At 42.1% G+C, this 17307-nt stretch overlaps 1 protein-coding gene across 2 annotated transcripts in view; it reads right to left on the bottom strand.

Annotated features, from left to right (window-relative positions):
- The window catches only part of CPAMD8 (C3 and PZP like alpha-2-macroglobulin domain containing 8), a 68662-nt gene extending 51925 nt beyond the window's left edge, over positions 1-16737 (bottom strand). For both annotated transcript variants that reach the window (XM_064734391.1, XM_064734392.1), the window contains exons 1-14: positions 16548-16737; positions 13163-13314; positions 11409-11431; positions 10390-10555; positions 10225-10277; positions 9043-9060; positions 7994-8048; positions 7740-7853; positions 6243-6327; positions 5860-5968; positions 4219-4446; positions 3914-4084; positions 3434-3562; positions 975-1164 (exon numbers count right to left, since the gene is read on the bottom strand). In XM_064734391.1, the coding sequence (XP_064590461.1) occupies positions 975-1164; positions 3434-3562; positions 3914-4084; positions 4219-4446; positions 5860-5968; positions 6243-6327; positions 7740-7853; positions 7994-8048; positions 9043-9060; positions 10225-10277; positions 10390-10555; positions 11409-11431; positions 13163-13314; positions 16548-16633 (1579 nt within the window). In that variant the 5' untranslated portion in view covers positions 16634-16737. The remainder of the gene's footprint in view (positions 1-974; positions 1165-3433; positions 3563-3913; positions 4085-4218; positions 4447-5859; positions 5969-6242; positions 6328-7739; positions 7854-7993; positions 8049-9042; positions 9061-10224; positions 10278-10389; positions 10556-11408; positions 11432-13162; positions 13315-16547) is intronic.
- Between the last annotated feature and the right edge of the window lie 570 nt (positions 16738-17307).

Here is a 17307-nt window from a genome sequence, read left to right as displayed (position 1 = left end):
AATTAGCACTCCTAATTTAATGAGCAGCATGGAGAAGGTGGGGAGGGAAGGATTACTCAGTGGTTTTCCAGCCATGAAATCAAGGAAGCAAAGTTTATTTTCAATGGCTTGATAACTTAACAGAAAATGTTATCTATTGCTGGAGAATGCTGATGAGAGAAAAGGAATAAGCTTGAAAAAGGATGATATAGTTTGTAGAGTAGAGAATCACTGGAGCTGTTAAATAGAATCACAGAATGGTTTAGGTTGAAGGGACCTTTAAAGATCCTCTAATTTTGTGGACAAGGATGTGTTTCACCAGACCAGGCTGCCCAAAGCCCCACAGAACCTGGCCTGGAACTCATCCAGTGACAGAGCAAACTGTGAATGCAACAGCTCAGAACAAACCTTCAGTGCAGAGAATCATCACAAATCCTAAATTACTGACTCCCAGAAGCTTGGTGGGTACTGGAGGGAGGTTCCTGTTCCTCTTTCCCCAACTCCCACAGCACAATCAGACTTTTCCTTTGGCAGGTGTTATAACCATCTTCCCAACCCCACCATTTTTCACTCCCCAAATCCACCAGATTTTTGTGTTTCTGTTACTCCTTGTGCAAACCAGGGGTTCCCATTTCATTTTCCTGCCCCCTGTGGGCTGTGTGATCTCCTTTATCAGCCCATTTAACTTTCTCTTTCCATCCCATATCCTCTCCTCAGTTTAAACTCAGCCAATTTAACCAACTCCCCCAGCCCTGCTACTGCACTTCAAGCAAATATTAGATTTTCCTCATCTGAGAAACACTTCAGAAAGACCAAAGAAAACTTTTCATGAGTTACCCTTCTGGGAGAACATTTTTATATGCCTGAGGGCAATGGATTTCACTATTTCTCTTGCACAAATATTCTTTAAGGAGCATCACATTAACAAAAAAGGTGCGGAAAGAGATTTTTTTTTGCTGAAAATAGAAGTGAGCTGCATTTCTGGTGCTGGCTACCTGTTCCTGGGAAGTGTGTGAGGTCAATGTTCCTCTCCAGGGCTGTGGTGGCTCTTTTGCTCCTCTGCTGGGTGACATTGCTGGGCTGCAGCCCCGACAGGACAATGTTCCCCCTTGATGCCACCTCGTAATGGAGAGTGAAGTTGCAAGGACAGGTGGATTTCACTGCAATCCAGGCCTCCTCTCCCACCTGCAGGCAGGGACAGAAAAGCCAAAAATTTGTTTTGTTAGGAGTTTTTGGGTGATAAAGGACAAAAAACTGCTTGGGTTCCAGGCTACAGGAGGTGTGAGCACTCTCCTAACAAATGGGTGCATTGAAAAGTGAATAATAGTAATGGTAGTAATAAACAATAATATTAATAATAATGTCATAATAAAAATAAAATAATAAAAATTTAAAATCAACAATAATTTAACAAAAATAAATATAATTTTAAAATAATAATATAATAAAACTATTATTAATAAAATAATAATAAAAATTAAAATAAAATTAATAACAAAAATAATATAATAGTAAAATTAATAGCAATAATTAAAAATTAATAACAATAACGATTAATAATAAAATGAATTAATAATAAAATAATAGAATAAAATAATAAAACTAATAAATAATAATAACTAATAGTAAAAATAAATAATAGTAAAAATAATAATAGATAATAAGTAAGATTTTATAATAATAATAACAATAATAAAATTTTAATAATGATAATAATAGTAAAAATTAAAAATAATAACAATAAAGATGATGGTTATGATTATGAATTACTACATTAGCACTGTTCTCAGGGGCTTTTTCCACACTCAAAAGGAGCCTGTGTTCACTGCAAATCTACAGGAGACTGAGCTGGGGGTTGTGTGCATTAATGGAACAATAAAGGAATCTCTGGAATTCTGAAGTTAAGCCTTTTGGCACAGAGCAGCTGTCAGAATTGGTTGAATTTTAGACACCCCTTCAGTAGCCCAACCCAAAAAAGGAAAGAGTTGGGTTGGGGGTGGGAGGAGATGTGTGTTTGATTGTCTTTGAAATTTAATTGTCATTATATCCATGTGGCAAATACCAATTCAAACATCACCACGAAACAAGTGGGAAGAGATCCGAGGGAAATTGCTGCCAAATTACACCAAGCATTCCTCCAGCACCTTCCCCTCCTCACCCTCCTGCCATTTACATCAGAGCAGTCCCCAAATAAATAAAACCGTTCAATCTCAGAAAATCCCCAAAGAAATGTTCTGAAAAATTTCTCTTTTTTCAGCTCCAAGTGTTCTCCCTGCAGAATTCACCCGTGGCACCGAGAAAAAGGGCAGAACTGGAACACAAGGAGCTGCTGATGCTGAAACACAGCGAGAATGCCACAGAGTCCAAGAGGGGCCTCGTGACACCAAATATTTGAAGTATTAAGAATTCCCCGGTGCAAATGATGAAACAATTCATTAAAAAAATGAATGTAGCTAATTGGAACACCCAGTAAGAGCTGGCAATGCATGGGAATGGTTCCCACATCAGCTGGTCACCCAGCTCCAAGCTTTCCCACAGAAGAATTAGTTCTAATCAGGTTATAATAAGAACAATGTGTTCAGATTAGCAGTGTATAATCCCCTTTCCATACCTCAGGAAACTTGTAAAAGATTAATTAGCCATTAAACTTCCATGAAATGCAATGATAAAAAAAAAATAAAAGCTCTTATTTGGATACAAAGAATCTGAAACCAACCTCACAGACCTGCTGATAACAAATCTCAGTGTGTTTATGGCCAAAACTCACTTTTTTATTTCCACTATGCAGACCTTCAGAACATTTTCTTGGGTAAGAAGATACCCTGAACAACTCTCAGAAAATATTATGCAACAGATGTCATTATTAAATCAGATTTTTTTTCTCTAGGAGAGGAATCACGACAGCTTTTATAGGGCAGGATTACATTTTTAGAGAGGCTCCTACAAAACCTACCAAAGAAAACAAGGCAATCATGTTCAGAGCCCAATAACTGGAGGATTGAACAGATCCAGCTGAGATTTAAGCTGGAAGTTCCAGTGAGACTACACAGCCTTAATTTTGGTCTTCAGCAATTCAGCCCCTCCCACTAACATCACTTCCAATCATTTTCAGCCTGCAATCCGTGTCTGAGCATTACTGGAGGCACAGAACACACATTCAAATGTGAAATTATCAAGTTTTCCATGCCTACACCCACCCTGTCTGAACAGAAAGGGTTGGATTTGTGGATTTGTGCACAGACCACCTAGAGAATTTTGTTTAGCACCTTGTGGAGCCCACATTCAACAATTATTTGGTGGCTCCAGTGAAGCTCCTTCATCCTTTGTAGTGGAAATAGTTCAGGATCCCAGAATCAGGAATATCCAGAAATATTTAATTAGAGCAAAGTGCTTTAAGCCAAGCAATGCAGTGGATTTATTTTAATTTCCATGCTGGAAGGTGAAGCCAACATACCTGGAAAGGTTTATCTGGTGCCTGGAGCTGGATGTGGCACTTGCTGGGTGAGTACCAGCTGCTGATGGACAAATAGTTGGGCAGATATTGATCCCCAGAGGGTTTCCCATCAATTGCTGTCACTTTGGTCTTTAAAAAAATGGAAAAAACTTACATCAATGTTATGAATAGAAAGCTCATTTTGTTCTTTTTTAATCTCTCCTCTCCCATTTTATACCTTTCAACCCTTGACATCTTTACTCCCCAAATTTTGCCCCCTACCACCATGTTAAGGCGCATTTGGAGGATCTTCTTTTCATGGTGGTTACCAACATCAGTTCTCTTGGCAGCAGGAAACAAACCAGTGTTTGCTGTGTTGAAATCCAGAAGCTGGAGCTAAAAGGCACCGATTTCCTGTTTGCAGCGCTGGTTTATAAAGTGCAGGTTTGACAAGATTAGTTCCATTAAAGCCTGCTAATCCCATAAGGAGCTTTCACCCACCTCCAGCCAGACATACTGGGCAGCTGTGGGGATGGAGGGGATCTCAAACTCCACCAGGCCATTCCTTGAGACCAGCTCACTTGTGTAAACGTTGTCCTTTGGTGTGAGCTCGGCTTTAATTCGGATGGTGACTCTGTCAGCTGGGCTTCCATCGGGGTAAGTGACCTCTACCTGCACAGTGGGGCATTTATAGAACAATTAACATTAAATCAGCAATTCCAGGTGGGGAAAAACCACCGGGGTCAACTTAAATCAGCCATATTAGTACACAAAACCATTAAAAACGGGATTATTCCTAATCTCACCTTGCCTTTGTAAGGCAGCCCAGGTTTGAACTGTTTCCTGGTGTCCTTGGAGTACTTGATGTCAATCAGCTGCTTCTGGACGGGCGTGGAGTCATCAAAGGTCACCTGCTTGCTGCCATCAGAGCTGATCACCGTGGCCCAGATGCTGACGGTGCCTCGGAAGTGCTCGGGGACGTCGGCCGGCATCATGTCCCTGACACACACCTCGAACTGGGCTGAGCCATCCATCTGGGGTGGGCACACGGGGATGGGGTTGGGCACCACACAGGGCACAGCAAACACAGCTAAAGCACAGGCACATCAGGGGTGTGCAGCAGGGTTTGGAAGGAGGAAAAAAAGGAAAAAAAGGAGGAAAAGAGGAAAAGGAAAAAAAAAGGGAAAAGGAAAAGAAAAAAAAAGGGAAAAGGAAAAGAAAAAAAAAGGGAAAAGGAAAAGAAAAAAAAAGGGAAAAGGAAAAGAAAAAAAAAGGGAAAAGGAAAAGAAAAAAAAAGGGAAAAGGAAAAGAAAAAAAAAGGGAAAAGGAAAAGAAAAAAAAAGGGAAAAGGAAAAGAAAAAAAAAGGGAAAGGGAAAAGAAAAAAAAAGGGAAAGGGAAAAGAAAAAAAAAGGGAAAGGGAAAAGAAAAAAAAAGGGAAAGGGAAAAGAAAAAAGGAAAAGGGAGGAAAAAAGGAAAAGGGAGGAAAAAAGGAAAAGGGAGGAAAAAAGGAAAAAGGAGGAAAAAAGGAAAAGGTGTGGGAATGTTCCTCACTCGGGGTCACCAATTGTAGCAGTGTTCACGGGGGTCCCAGGACAAGGGAAGAGATGAGAATCTTTACTCCATGTTTCAGAAGGCTGATTTATTATTTTATGATATATATTATAAGAAAATTATATATTAAAACTATACTAAAAGAATAGGAGAAAGGATTTCATCAGAAGGCTTGAAATGAATAGAAAGGAATGATAAAATCTTGTCACTGACCAGAGAGTCTGAGACAGCGTACTTTGATTGGCCATTGGTTAAAAACAACCACATGAGACCAATCCCAGATGCACCTGTTGCATTCCACAGCAGCAGATAATTATTGTTTACATTTTGTTCCTGAGGCTTCTCAGCTTCTCAGGAGAAAAAATCCTAAGGAAAGGATTTTTCCTAAAATATGTCCGTGACGGGGGAAAAGGAAAGGGGAAGGGTGTTCCATTCTCCTCCCTTAGCCATGGTCTGGACTAACTCTGTCACCTCAGGCTCCTGCTCTCCTCAGCCCCATAATCTTTAAACAGATTAAAACTATGCCAAGAAATTCTCATCCCACCAAATCCCAGAATATCCTGAGCTGGAAGGGACCCTCAGGGATGATCAGTGCAGCCCCATCCCTGCAGAGCCACCCCAAAACCCCACCCTGAGCACCCCTGGGAGCTCCTGCAGCTCTGGCAGCCTTGGCACCATTCCCTGGGCAGCCTGGGCAGTGCCCAGCAGCCTCTGGGAAAAGAGCTTCTTCCTAATATCAAGAATAATAAATATATAATGTAAAAATAAGCAACGGCCTCAGTTATATTTACTCCTTTTTCTGGTCTCCCATCAGCAACAAAACAGAGCTGTGGGATAAGTGTTAAAGAAGACAGATCAGGCATTTTATCACAGGTGGGTCCATGGTCTCCCTCACCTGGGTGGTCTTGAGGACAGGGTGTCCCACTTCATGTCTGTAGTAGCCAACACCATTTATTGTCATATTGACAATTAACTTCCCTGTCACTGGTTTGCCAAATGTGTATCTGAAATGCAAAGGAGATGATTAATAACTTCCAGCTGGTTTTTGTTCTTCTGGTTGTATAAAGACAATTATCATGTCACCTGCACATCTAGAAAACATTCCCACAGGAAGTTTTCCAAATTGTTATTTTTTACTATGTTTTTGAAGGCTCTTACATCAAAAAACTTCTGATGATGATTAGAAATCATCTGGAAAGCGTGCAGCAGGTGGGATCCAAGCTCCAGTGCCCGCACTCCAACCCACAGCAGTGAAATTTTATTTGAGGATGCTCCTACCTGGCATGGACAGTTCCTTTCTCACACAGGGAAAGGTCCCGGATGTAGCGCGGGGGATCAATCAGCAGCTCAAACTTTGGCAACACTGCAAGGAAAAGAAATAAAGCAGAACCTTTCCAAGCAGATCTCATTGCCCAGCTTATAGAAAAAGTCCCCACAGCTCTGACAGGAGCTGGTTCTGATTTATCAGGGTAACACCCAGCAGAGGGTCAATAAACTAGGATGGAAATGGGGGTGTGTGCTCTGTTCCCATCTGTCAGAGCTGGGGCAGTTCTCTGCTGCTCTTGGGGCAGTTTTCTTTATTTCTCCCACAGCCAACCCTCCCTCCAGGAGATCTCTTCTTTTAATGGGCCATTAATTATTAATTATCTTCTGTCCATGGCCACTGAGCGTCCCTGCAGGGCTGATCCAATCCCAGCATCCCATGGGGAAATGCTCCACCCAGGGGAGGAGCCAAGCATTCCTACCTGGGCACAATCTGAGGTTTGGGACACCAGAAACAGTCTTTCCACTGGAAACCCAGAGGAGCAGCTGCCTTTCCCACTGGATCTTCAGAGGAAAACTCCCCCCTGCTGCAGGATCCCTGCTGCAGCAGAGCCACAGCTGGCACTGCAGGAGGGCTGAGCCCCCATGGATGGGGCTGGGACGCCCCCTGACACACAGGGGGACAGGGCATGGTCTGACTCTGGCAGTGGTTTGTTTTCTCTTTTTTGTGCCACTGTATTGAAGTTGGAGGGAGACGACCCACCTTGCGTTGGTCAGCCATCGACTCCGATTTATTCATCAAACAGGCACCTTTTATAACAGTGTTAATTCACTTCATGCATATTGCAAAATCTGAGCTCACAATAGGCCAGAGATTACACACCAACTCCTCCTTATGTTTCCAATACCAAGATTTGGGTTCTCAAAATTATTCTTGCTTTCCCAAAACAGCCAAAGATAGAACATCCACTTGTTATGAGAAAGCTGCCTGAGAACTCTGATGTGCAAGGCTCTCAAGGCCTTCATGTTTGTCACTTTTACCTGTAATTAAAAATAACCTGAGAACCTCTGCTGTTCACAGAAACAGGCTGTGAGAATCTGCTCCTCACAGCTGCCTTCTAGGCCATCCCTGAAAAAATCTCCAACACCACTGCATTTGTGTTTTTATTTATCCTGTTATTCCTATTCCCATATCTTTGCCTGAAAGCCTTTTAAATTTCAAAATGATAATAATTAGGAGGGAGGGGGTTTGCATTTTCCATTTCAGGGGAGGCTCCTGCCTTCCTTAACAGAGACCTGGCTTTTCTAACCAGGACAATCAACAACAGCAACAAACCAAAAACCACCTTGGCAAGGTGACCTCAGCAAAGCTCCCAATTAACATCCCTGAAATGCATGGCTCTAAGGAATTTTTCCTCATGGCATTTCAAATGTTTCAGGTGTTTCATCTCAAATGAAAGCATTTCTCAGTGTTCTGGACTTCCAAATGCACCAGAGTTGGGGTCAACTCACCATATTTCTGCACCTCAAAGGATTTGTTGTAGGTGTGCCCCTGCATCTCTGCAAAGATGAGCCATTCCCCAAACACTGGCTGATCAGAGAGGGGAAAAGTCATATTGACAATGCCTGAAAAAGAAAACAGCATTCTCTGAGCTCTGTCACTCTCCAGCCCCTTCCAAGCCTCACTGAACACCACTCAGTGGAAGCAGAAGCAAAGGCAAATCACAACACAAAGAGGGAAAAAAAATAAATAATCTGGAATTTACCACAACAAAATGGCTTCAGGTTATTCCATTCTATCATCCGAGACCCCCGGGGATCCTGCAGGGAGGATTAGGGGAGAGAAATGAGCATCACTCATGAATTTATCTCAGTTTGCAAAATAACTTCCTTTTGTAATACACACACCTCACTGACAGCTCAAATGCAACAAAAATGTCCCAAAAATACCTCACAGCAGGGGTATTTGCTTTCTGGAGTTATTTAAGAGCTCTGCTCCTGTAAACAATGCACACAAATAAACGTCAGGCAGATCTTTCCCCTGCCTTAAAACACCAGTCCTGGATGGGATGAACTGACCTCATTCTTAAAGGGAGCTGTACAACCAGAAAAGCAAATTTTGGATGAAAAAACCCAGATGAAATGAATCCTGCTGGTTTTGTCAGCATTAAATCTTCAACAAGAGTGAATCCTCCTGCTTTCTGACAGGTAAACACATTAAAAAACACCACCAAAAAAAAAACCAACAAAAAAACCCAAAACAAAACAACAAAAAAAATCTACAAAAACCCACAAAAAAACCAAAAACCAACCAGCAAAACAAGACAAAAAACCACCAAAAAACAAAACACCAAAAAACCCACCTCAAAACAACACCCAAAAACACCCCCAAAAAAACCCTTAAGCACAGAGGGAACCTCTCATTCCCCTCGTAAGGAAAAGGACAGGAGAACCTTTCCTTTCCATGAATTTCTACTCTCCACTATCCATGTTTGGATGCAAGGATTGGAGTGAAAAGAAGGGAGAAGAAATGGGGCTGTCACATTTACAAATCCCAGTAAACCAAGCCAGTTCTTCTCAGGCTGAAAAATGAGAATTAATTTCTAAAAGTGAAGTAGAAAACCAGGATATTTGCTGGTGATGGCAAAAAACCAAAGGCACAGAGATCAGATAGAGACACAGGGATAGAGAATTGCATTGGTTAGGGGTGGGAATGGCAATAATGCACAAAAAAAGCAGAAATTTGTTCCTTTAAATGCTACACAAACCTTGTACCTCTACAGGACAGGTGCTAGAAGGGCACACAGATACTCACCACAACATAAGCTTCAATCTGAAAGAAAAAAGCAAAATAAAAGGCTTTATGAAACAACTTCTCTGCTTTTCGTGATTAAGTGTTGAGTCAACATAAGCAAAGTGTGAGACCCAAAGTGACAGAGTTTGAACATCTTTGTTAAGAGTAGCCTGAGAAAAACACATTTAATTCAGAGATCTATCTGGAAAAGTGACCATTTACGTGTCTCTGCACTACCTAAATAAGGTGAAAGTATCTGAAAAATTCTTCTCTCTGCTCTGGCAGGGCTGCCTCCTATTTGCCAGCACTCCAAAAGTTTGTATTCACCTCCAACAGGAACATGACCAAGTGAAAAAAGCTTAAACTACAAATTACAAATTGTAAAAATTACAATTTACAAATAAATTGCTAATAAAAATTACAAATAAAACAAGTTGTCACAAGCTATGCCCAAACAGCTTAAAAATCCAATTTTGTTTCTGCATAAATTATTGGTGAGCAGCCCCAAGGCTGAGCTTCCAGCACTGGGCAGCCTGTGCCTGCTGAAGTGTTTTGCTCTAAAAGGACCTTTTATAAAATATACAAATTAGATATATTAATATATAATATTAATATAATATATATATATAAATTTTATTATTTTATGACATTAATACAATATCTATTATTTTTACATAATATATATAAATTTATTTTATAGATTTATTTTAATATATATTTATATCATATATATTAATATACTATATATTTTTATTTATATTGTTAATATAATATACTATTAATATATTTTTATATACTTATAATACAAATACATATTATTATATATTTTATTATTTTATATTATTATTGTAGTATATATTATTATATATATACTACAATAATAGTATAAAATAATAAAATATATAACATATCTATTATATAATATATAATATATACATTATATATAATTATATACATAATCATATATATTATAATAATATATTATTATATATTTATATATTATATATAATATATAATATATATATATATTAATATATAATAATATTATATATATAATTAATATATATAAAATAATTTATTATATTAAATAAATATAAAAACTATATTTTATATAATTCTCAAATGCTCAAATATTTGAATAAAATGCAGGCTGCCAAGTATTCCATCACATTGCACAGCGTGAAAGAAAACAGATTTCTTTACCCTGTCATTGACTGGCCTCAGGTCAGAAGTCACCATGAAGAGATTTATCAACACTAAAAAAGGAAAAGAGGGAATTGATCAGTCACCAGAGCTGAGGCTGAACAAAAGAGCTCACCCTAAAACTCCCTTTGAAAGCATCTGGCAACTGATCCGAGGTGATTTTACCTTTCTGCTTGGGTTTGTAGACAGGTTTGTCGGTCTGGATGAACACGGAGGAGCCCTTGCTGTCGATGGTGACCGTGGTGTAGTTGTGGAAGATGTGCCCGTCCTCTGCCAGGTGCCTGTTGCCCCAAACCTTCAGGTGAGCTTGGCCACGGAGCCCTGGAGGCACCTGAAAACCACAGAGGAGGTGAGGAACACACAGAAAAACCTCTGAGAATATCACTAAAGTGAGCAAGAAGAGGAACCTGCTGCGTTTTGGTGTCAATCTGTGTTGGTAGTGAAAGGAAAATTAAGGACATGTTAGGTTTTCTGCAATACATAAACCTCAAAGGAGGTAAATTCATGCTGAAACAGGGCAGGAAATTCTCTCCTGCCCTTTATCACTCAAGCAGAGTGATGGTGGATGCATGATCCACACATGCAGCTCCCAGAACAGAGCTGTGTTACGTGGGGAAACCAACCCAACAGAGGGAAAAACCCAAAAAGTCCCCAAAACAAAAAGTGCATGCACGTACATGTTCATCAAGCTGCTCAGACAAATAAGTACTTTAAAATTACTTCAGATTAAAAGTGACAAAAAATCTGATACCATTCTGGGTGCACATAATTGAATATTCTGTTCCATCATCCCTCTTTAATCTCCCAAAGATGACAAGCCCAAATTAAGTCCTGAGTCAAGAAACCCAACACTTTTAAGGGCTTGTTCTTCTAGTCCAGCTCCATTTTGCCAACATTTGAAGTCATGACCCCCACATAGAATTCTCTATTACCATTTGTATAAAATAACTCAAACACAGAAATTTATGTGGAGCCACTGATTTTCTGTAGTGGTGTAAAGGTGAGCTGTGATGGGTTGAGCTTTGTTGTTTTAACTTTCCATTTTTCCTCTGTTGAAGGCAGTGTCCTCCTCACTGTGTGCCCCACAATGTGACATTTATTTGTGCCAGAGACCAATGCTTGGTGCAGCTGAGAGAAAATCCCTTACATGTTCACCAAAACATCTTAAAATTATTGATACTCACCTTCAGCTTGATTGTTCCTTTATCTAAAATATGAGAGAGAAAGCAAGAGTTACTCTGAAGGTAAGGACTAAGATTTTAGATCTTTGCACTTGAGTGAAGGAAGACTCCCACACCACAGAGCTGCTCCCTTTTTTATGATTTTATTGCTCCCTGCAGTACCCCTTTGTGATTTTACCTGAAATAATTTTCCTGCACTGTCTGCAGGGTAAGTCAGACCCAGTAGAGCTCTCCAAAATAAACCTGGTCCACATTTATTTACAACTTTTGCCCAAGTTAAATTGCAAAGTGCTCTGCTGAATTGTTTTGCTCTAAAAAGGACCTGGCCTTTTTGGGACTAAAACAATTCTCAAAACAAACACTCATGGGATCTGTTTGGATTGCTGGACCCAGCCATACCTAGGAGTTCTCTGGAGCATTTGCTGCCCACATGTGTCAGCATCACCCCCTTTGAATTGCTCTGCAATTGTCAGCCACTTTCAAACCATCAAGGGGAGGACACAACCAGAGAAAATCTGTTCCAAGAAATGGAATGGCTTTCATAAAACTCTCAGTTTTAACACACAGAAGGGTTTAAACATGAGGGTTAAAGAGCCTGATTGCCTTGACTACACTGCAGCTTCCACTACTACTGACAGTGGCACCACAGGGCTGCTGCAATTCACTTTCACCAGTGTAAATTCACTCAGTGTTAAGCTGGATATCATCAGATCACATTGATTTTACTCACAGGACAGAGGTATCTAGCTTGGATTTAAAAGATTTATCCAGCTATACAAACATTACCACCTCAGTTCTAAAGATGGGGAGATTGTGTTCCCAGCACTCAATTTGGAGAGAAGAAATTGATGATGACGTAGATTTTTAATTTTTCTTAAAAATAAACTTTAAAATTTTCACTGATAAATATTCAGGCATCAAAAGAAAGTATAATCACTATAAAACTCTATAATATCAATTATATTGAGTCTCTGGATGTCTTGGTGTTTCAAAGTTATCAAAGTGTTTGAGACTAACACAACCAACAGAGAAGGCGCAGCAGCAGCAAATCCATTTGTTTGATGCCATTATCACCTAATGTCGGATCTCAAGATTTCAGTCCTGAGATGCCGGGCCATCGAGACCACCTTGGGGGCTCGGGAGTCCTGGAATGTTGCCAGAAGTGTCTGGTAGCTGGACTTTAACCCTACACAGGAGACGACAAGGATGAGGACTTCACCAGGGTGAATGGTGAAGGGATTAGCTAATTAGAGGGTGAGACACAGGGTTTAGGATTTCTGTACAGGGGGGTTTAGAGGAGTAAGATGGAGGAATTGGGGCGTGTCCTGTCCTTCTTCTTCTTCCTCTTCTCCTCCATCTTCTTTGGCCACGGTGGCATTTTTGGATTGGTTATTACTGAGAGTGCACCGAGTTATAAGAATAAATGGTATTGGGGAAAAATGATAAATATTGTACACGTAACAATGGGTATAAAGATACGTGGCTGCCCGGGAGGGCAGCACAGTGTGCTCATGGCTGGCTGCTGAGCAGATCTCTGTTCGGCTGAAAGAACATCTTTTAGATAAACAATTAATAAACATAAAAACCGAAAGAAGAACTGAAGCCTCTTCTCGTCCTTCGATACGCGGCTGCCCCAAGGCCACCCTGGGCCTTTCCAGGCCCCTCAAACAGCCGAGATAAACCGGACAACCTAAAGCAATTCTTTAGCAAATACCAAGGTGCTCCCCCAGCACCTCAGCTCATCCCTCAGAGCTCACCCAGGACTGTCCCATGGCTCCGTGACACCGTCTCTCCCTTGACCACCAGCTGGATCTGCACCGTGGTCTCCTTGGCAGAGTTGAAGATGGTGACGCTTATGGCTTCCTCCACCCCAGGGCGGAAAACAGAAGGGGCTGCAATCAAATAACCCCTGAGGAGCACAATTGGGAGTGGTCAGTCAGGACACAGCCACAAGGAATGGCTCCATTTGTGAGGCACTTCTGGTGTGGCAAAAGGAAAAGAACAAATACTCTGAGGTGTATTTCCTCCTGTAGGGTCACATTTGTTGTCACCAGCAGCCTAAGCCTGTATCTAATGTATAAATATAATTGAATGTATAATTATCTAAGCCTGTATCTAATGAATCTAATCAATTAAATTATAAGACAATTTAATGTCTAATTATCTAAGCCTGTACCTAATGTATAAATATAATCTAATGTATAATTATCTATGCCTATATCTAATGTATCTAATTGTATAAATTAACAGAGCCTAAGTGGCTACAAATGGCTTGCAAATCCTTAGGATTTAAATAAAACCAATAATATATCCATGTTTATTGCAATAGTAATAATAATAATTTCATATTCAAGTGAATACATTCATATTCAAGTGAAAAAATTAATAAAACCCCATTCATTTATCTACAATGTATCTAATGGTATAGATGAACAAACAGAGCCTAAGTGGCTACAAATGGCTTGCATATCTTTAGGATTTAAATAAAACCAATAATATATCAATGTTTATTGCAATAATAATAATAATAATAATAATAATAATAATAATAATAATAATAATAACAACAACAATAATAATAATAATAATAATAATTTCATATTCAAGTGAATACATTCATATTCAAGTGAAATAATAATTTCATATTCAAGTGAATGCATTCATATTCAAGTGAATAAATTTAGGAGATACCAAGGTGCTCCTTGGTAAAAATTAATAAAACCTCATTCATTTATCTACAATGTATCTAATTGTATAGATGAACAAACAGAGCCTAAGTGGCTACAAATGGCTTGCATATCCTTAGGATTTAAATAAAACCAATAATATATCCATGCTTATTGCAATAGTAATAATAATAATAATAATAATTTCATATTCAAGTGAATGCATTCATATTCAAGTGAATAAATTTAGGAGATACCAAGGTGCTCCTTGGTAAAAATTAATAAAACCCCACTCATTTATCTACAATGTGTCTAATGGTATAGATGAACAAACAGAGCCTAAGTGGCTACAAATGGCTTGCATATCCTTAGGATTTCAATAAAACCAGTAATATATCCATGTTTATTGCAGCTATAATAATAAATTCACATTAAAGCAAATAAATGAATATTCAAGTGAATAAATGAATAAAACCCCATTCATTTATCTACTATATGTAACAAACTAAATGTACAACCCCAAAAGAGTTAAAGTTCATGAAGGAATAGGGAGGTACCTGAACTTCTCAGAGCTTCATAACCAAGGCTTTCTTTTAAACAATTTTAATATTTTTAACCCAATCACATGGCTCCATTTTCATAGTTCAGCTTCACACAGGAGAAGAGAAGGGACTCAGATTTTTGGAGCTTTCTAAATGTCAGGCCCAAGGCATGTAACACACCTGACCTTGCAGTTTCTACAGAAGCAGCCCAGAAACTGCAGCTAAAAAAACCGAGCTCGAATTCCCAGCTCTGCCACCACATTCTTGTTCAAACAATTAGATCCTGCAAGCTTACAAAAGGCATTATTTTAGGAGGCTTTAAAGCCACCCAAAACGACCTCCCATCGATGCTGCAATGTGAGAGTTTCTGAATGGAATCTGCACCACTCCTCTCTGGATGGCACCGTGCCATGAACTTGTCAGCTAAAAGCATTGCAGGCTCTGAGCCCTTTGATGCACTGGGCTGGAAGCAACACATTTATATTCTCTTCATGACACACCTTTCTGGGGTTTTTTCCCCACCCAAAACGATTTTTTTTAAAACAAGAGGCAATTCCTCAGATGCCTTTTCAAGCCAAATTTCTCAGCCCGTGCCTTTCTGCAGTCCCATGAGTCAGGTTGCTTTAGCTCATGATTAATTATCACTTTGGGATGAGGATGATGGTGTTTTACAGCCCCCAAGTAATCTTTTATCAAATTCCAAGCCCATGTTCCTCTCTCAGCAGGCCTCATTGCCATGGAGATCCCATTACCCCCAAAGGAAGTTCAGAACTCTGTGGCATTTGAGTTAAATTGCACGGGGTACTCGCAGATTCGAAACCTTATGGCTGCCAGGTTTGAAAATTCATCAGAATGGCAATAAATAACAATAAAAAGTTACTACTGAGCCTGAAATGCTGGGTAAGAGAGATAGCTGATCTAGCTGCAGAGGGAGAAAGAGTACCAGCTGCATTCAGGATGAAATGATCAGATTTAAAGTGTCATGAGCCCAGCACTGCAGTGCCATATGTGAAGCACATGTACTCACATTGTTCCCAATTGCTGAAACTCCTTCTGAAGTCTCAGTCCCTTGATACAACCATTTAAATCACTTAATAAGTGGCATTTGAAAATTAAATATTGGATTTGGCAACCAAAGAGTTAACTTGACAGGGACCGGACAGATCCTTTAAGCACTTTTAACTAACACCTCTGTCAGGTTACACCAAAACTTGGCAGGAAATATTTTCTAGTTAGCAAGTGAGAATAAGTTCTCCATGGCACTCAGTTAATGCAGCTATACACGATGTTGTCGGGCTATAATAACCCAGGGATAAAGAACAAAGCAAACCTTAATCAGAATTAACGTAAACACACTGGAAAAGAGCTGCGGATTCAGTCCCTCACAGTGCGGGGAAAGTTTTCTGACTTTCTTCCCGGCTGATCTTTCCCATTAAAAAAAAACCACCAAAAATCTTCACACGCTGCTCAGGAGCGCCCAGCGCTACCTTCAACCACCCCCAGCACCGCAGCCGGCGGATTCCTTAAATAACTGCCGGCAGATAAAAGCTCCGCTCCCGGAGCAGCTGCGGGCAGGTATCGCACGGGAGCTCCCTCCTCCTCCTCCCGGTTCGCTCTGCCCGCGCTCCGGACACCGGGGACAACGAGGGACAGCCGGGGACCGTGGGGCAGAGCCGGGGACGGCCGGGGACAGCGGGGAAGAGCCGGGGACAGCGGGAAGAGCCGGGGACGGCGGGAAGAGCCGGGGACACCGGGGGAGAGCCGGGGACAGCGAGGGGCACCGGGCAGAGCCAGGGACCGCCAGGCACAGCGAGGGACAGCCAGGGACCGCCGCGCTCCATCCGCGGGCTTTGTTCCGCGGTCGTGACCGGGCAGAGCCGCTTCTCCCCAGCCGCCCAGCCCGGGGATGCTGCCGCGGGGTTCCCGGTACTTACTGGCGCTGGCGGGGCTGGGCAGCGCTCAGGCTGCAGAGAACGAGCAGCAGCAGTGCCGGGGCGCGGCGGGGCTCGCAGCCGGACATGGTGCCGCGGAGCCCGGGCCACGGCGCCGTGCGCGGGCAGCTGGAGCCTTTTGTTCGCGGCGAGCGCAGCCCGAGGCTCCGCCGCCCCGCGCCCGGGCTCCGCTCCCCGGTGCCTTTGGCCGCCGCCCCCGCCGCGTCCCCGCCCCCGGGCCGCCCCCTCCTGGCCCCGGTGCCCGCTCGGCTCCGGCCCCGGCTCTTTGTCTGCGGCTCCCCCGCCCGCTCCTGACAGCGCCGCCGGGGAGGGGGCGAGGGGAGGCGGCCGCGCCCCGCCCGGCCCCAGGTGCGCCCAGCCCGGCCCGCAGCTCCGCCCTGCCCAGCCCCGGCAGCCCCGCTCGGCTCCTCGCCTTCCTCCTGAGCCCGCAGATGGGAGCTGAGAAAGCCGAGGTCCCGTGGAGCAGGACCGCGACACGGTCCGGTCCCTGTAACTGAGCTCTGTGCGCTCAGGGCTTCGTGGAGTTCTGCCCTGGAGCTGCTTTCCAACCCAAATTCCAGCACTGACTGATGCTCGTCCATCCTCCCCGCTCCCTAGGCCCGGATCTGCCCCTCTCCATCCCTCTGTCCCGGGGATTGGGGTTGGGACAGGAGAGGGAGCCCTCGGTGCACCGGCCCAAGAGCAGAGCTCGCACAAACCGGGAAAAGCAAACCCAGGGCGACAGCAGAGAGCCTCGGTGACA

Source organism: Zonotrichia leucophrys, chromosome 28 (assembly GCF_028769735.1).
Source record: "Zonotrichia leucophrys gambelii isolate GWCS_2022_RI chromosome 28, RI_Zleu_2.0, whole genome shotgun sequence".
NCBI classification, from domain to species: Eukaryota; Metazoa; Chordata; class Aves; order Passeriformes; family Passerellidae; genus Zonotrichia; species Zonotrichia leucophrys.
Note: the sequence above shows the minus strand (reverse complement) of the source record. Positions and strands in the feature narration are given on the sequence as shown.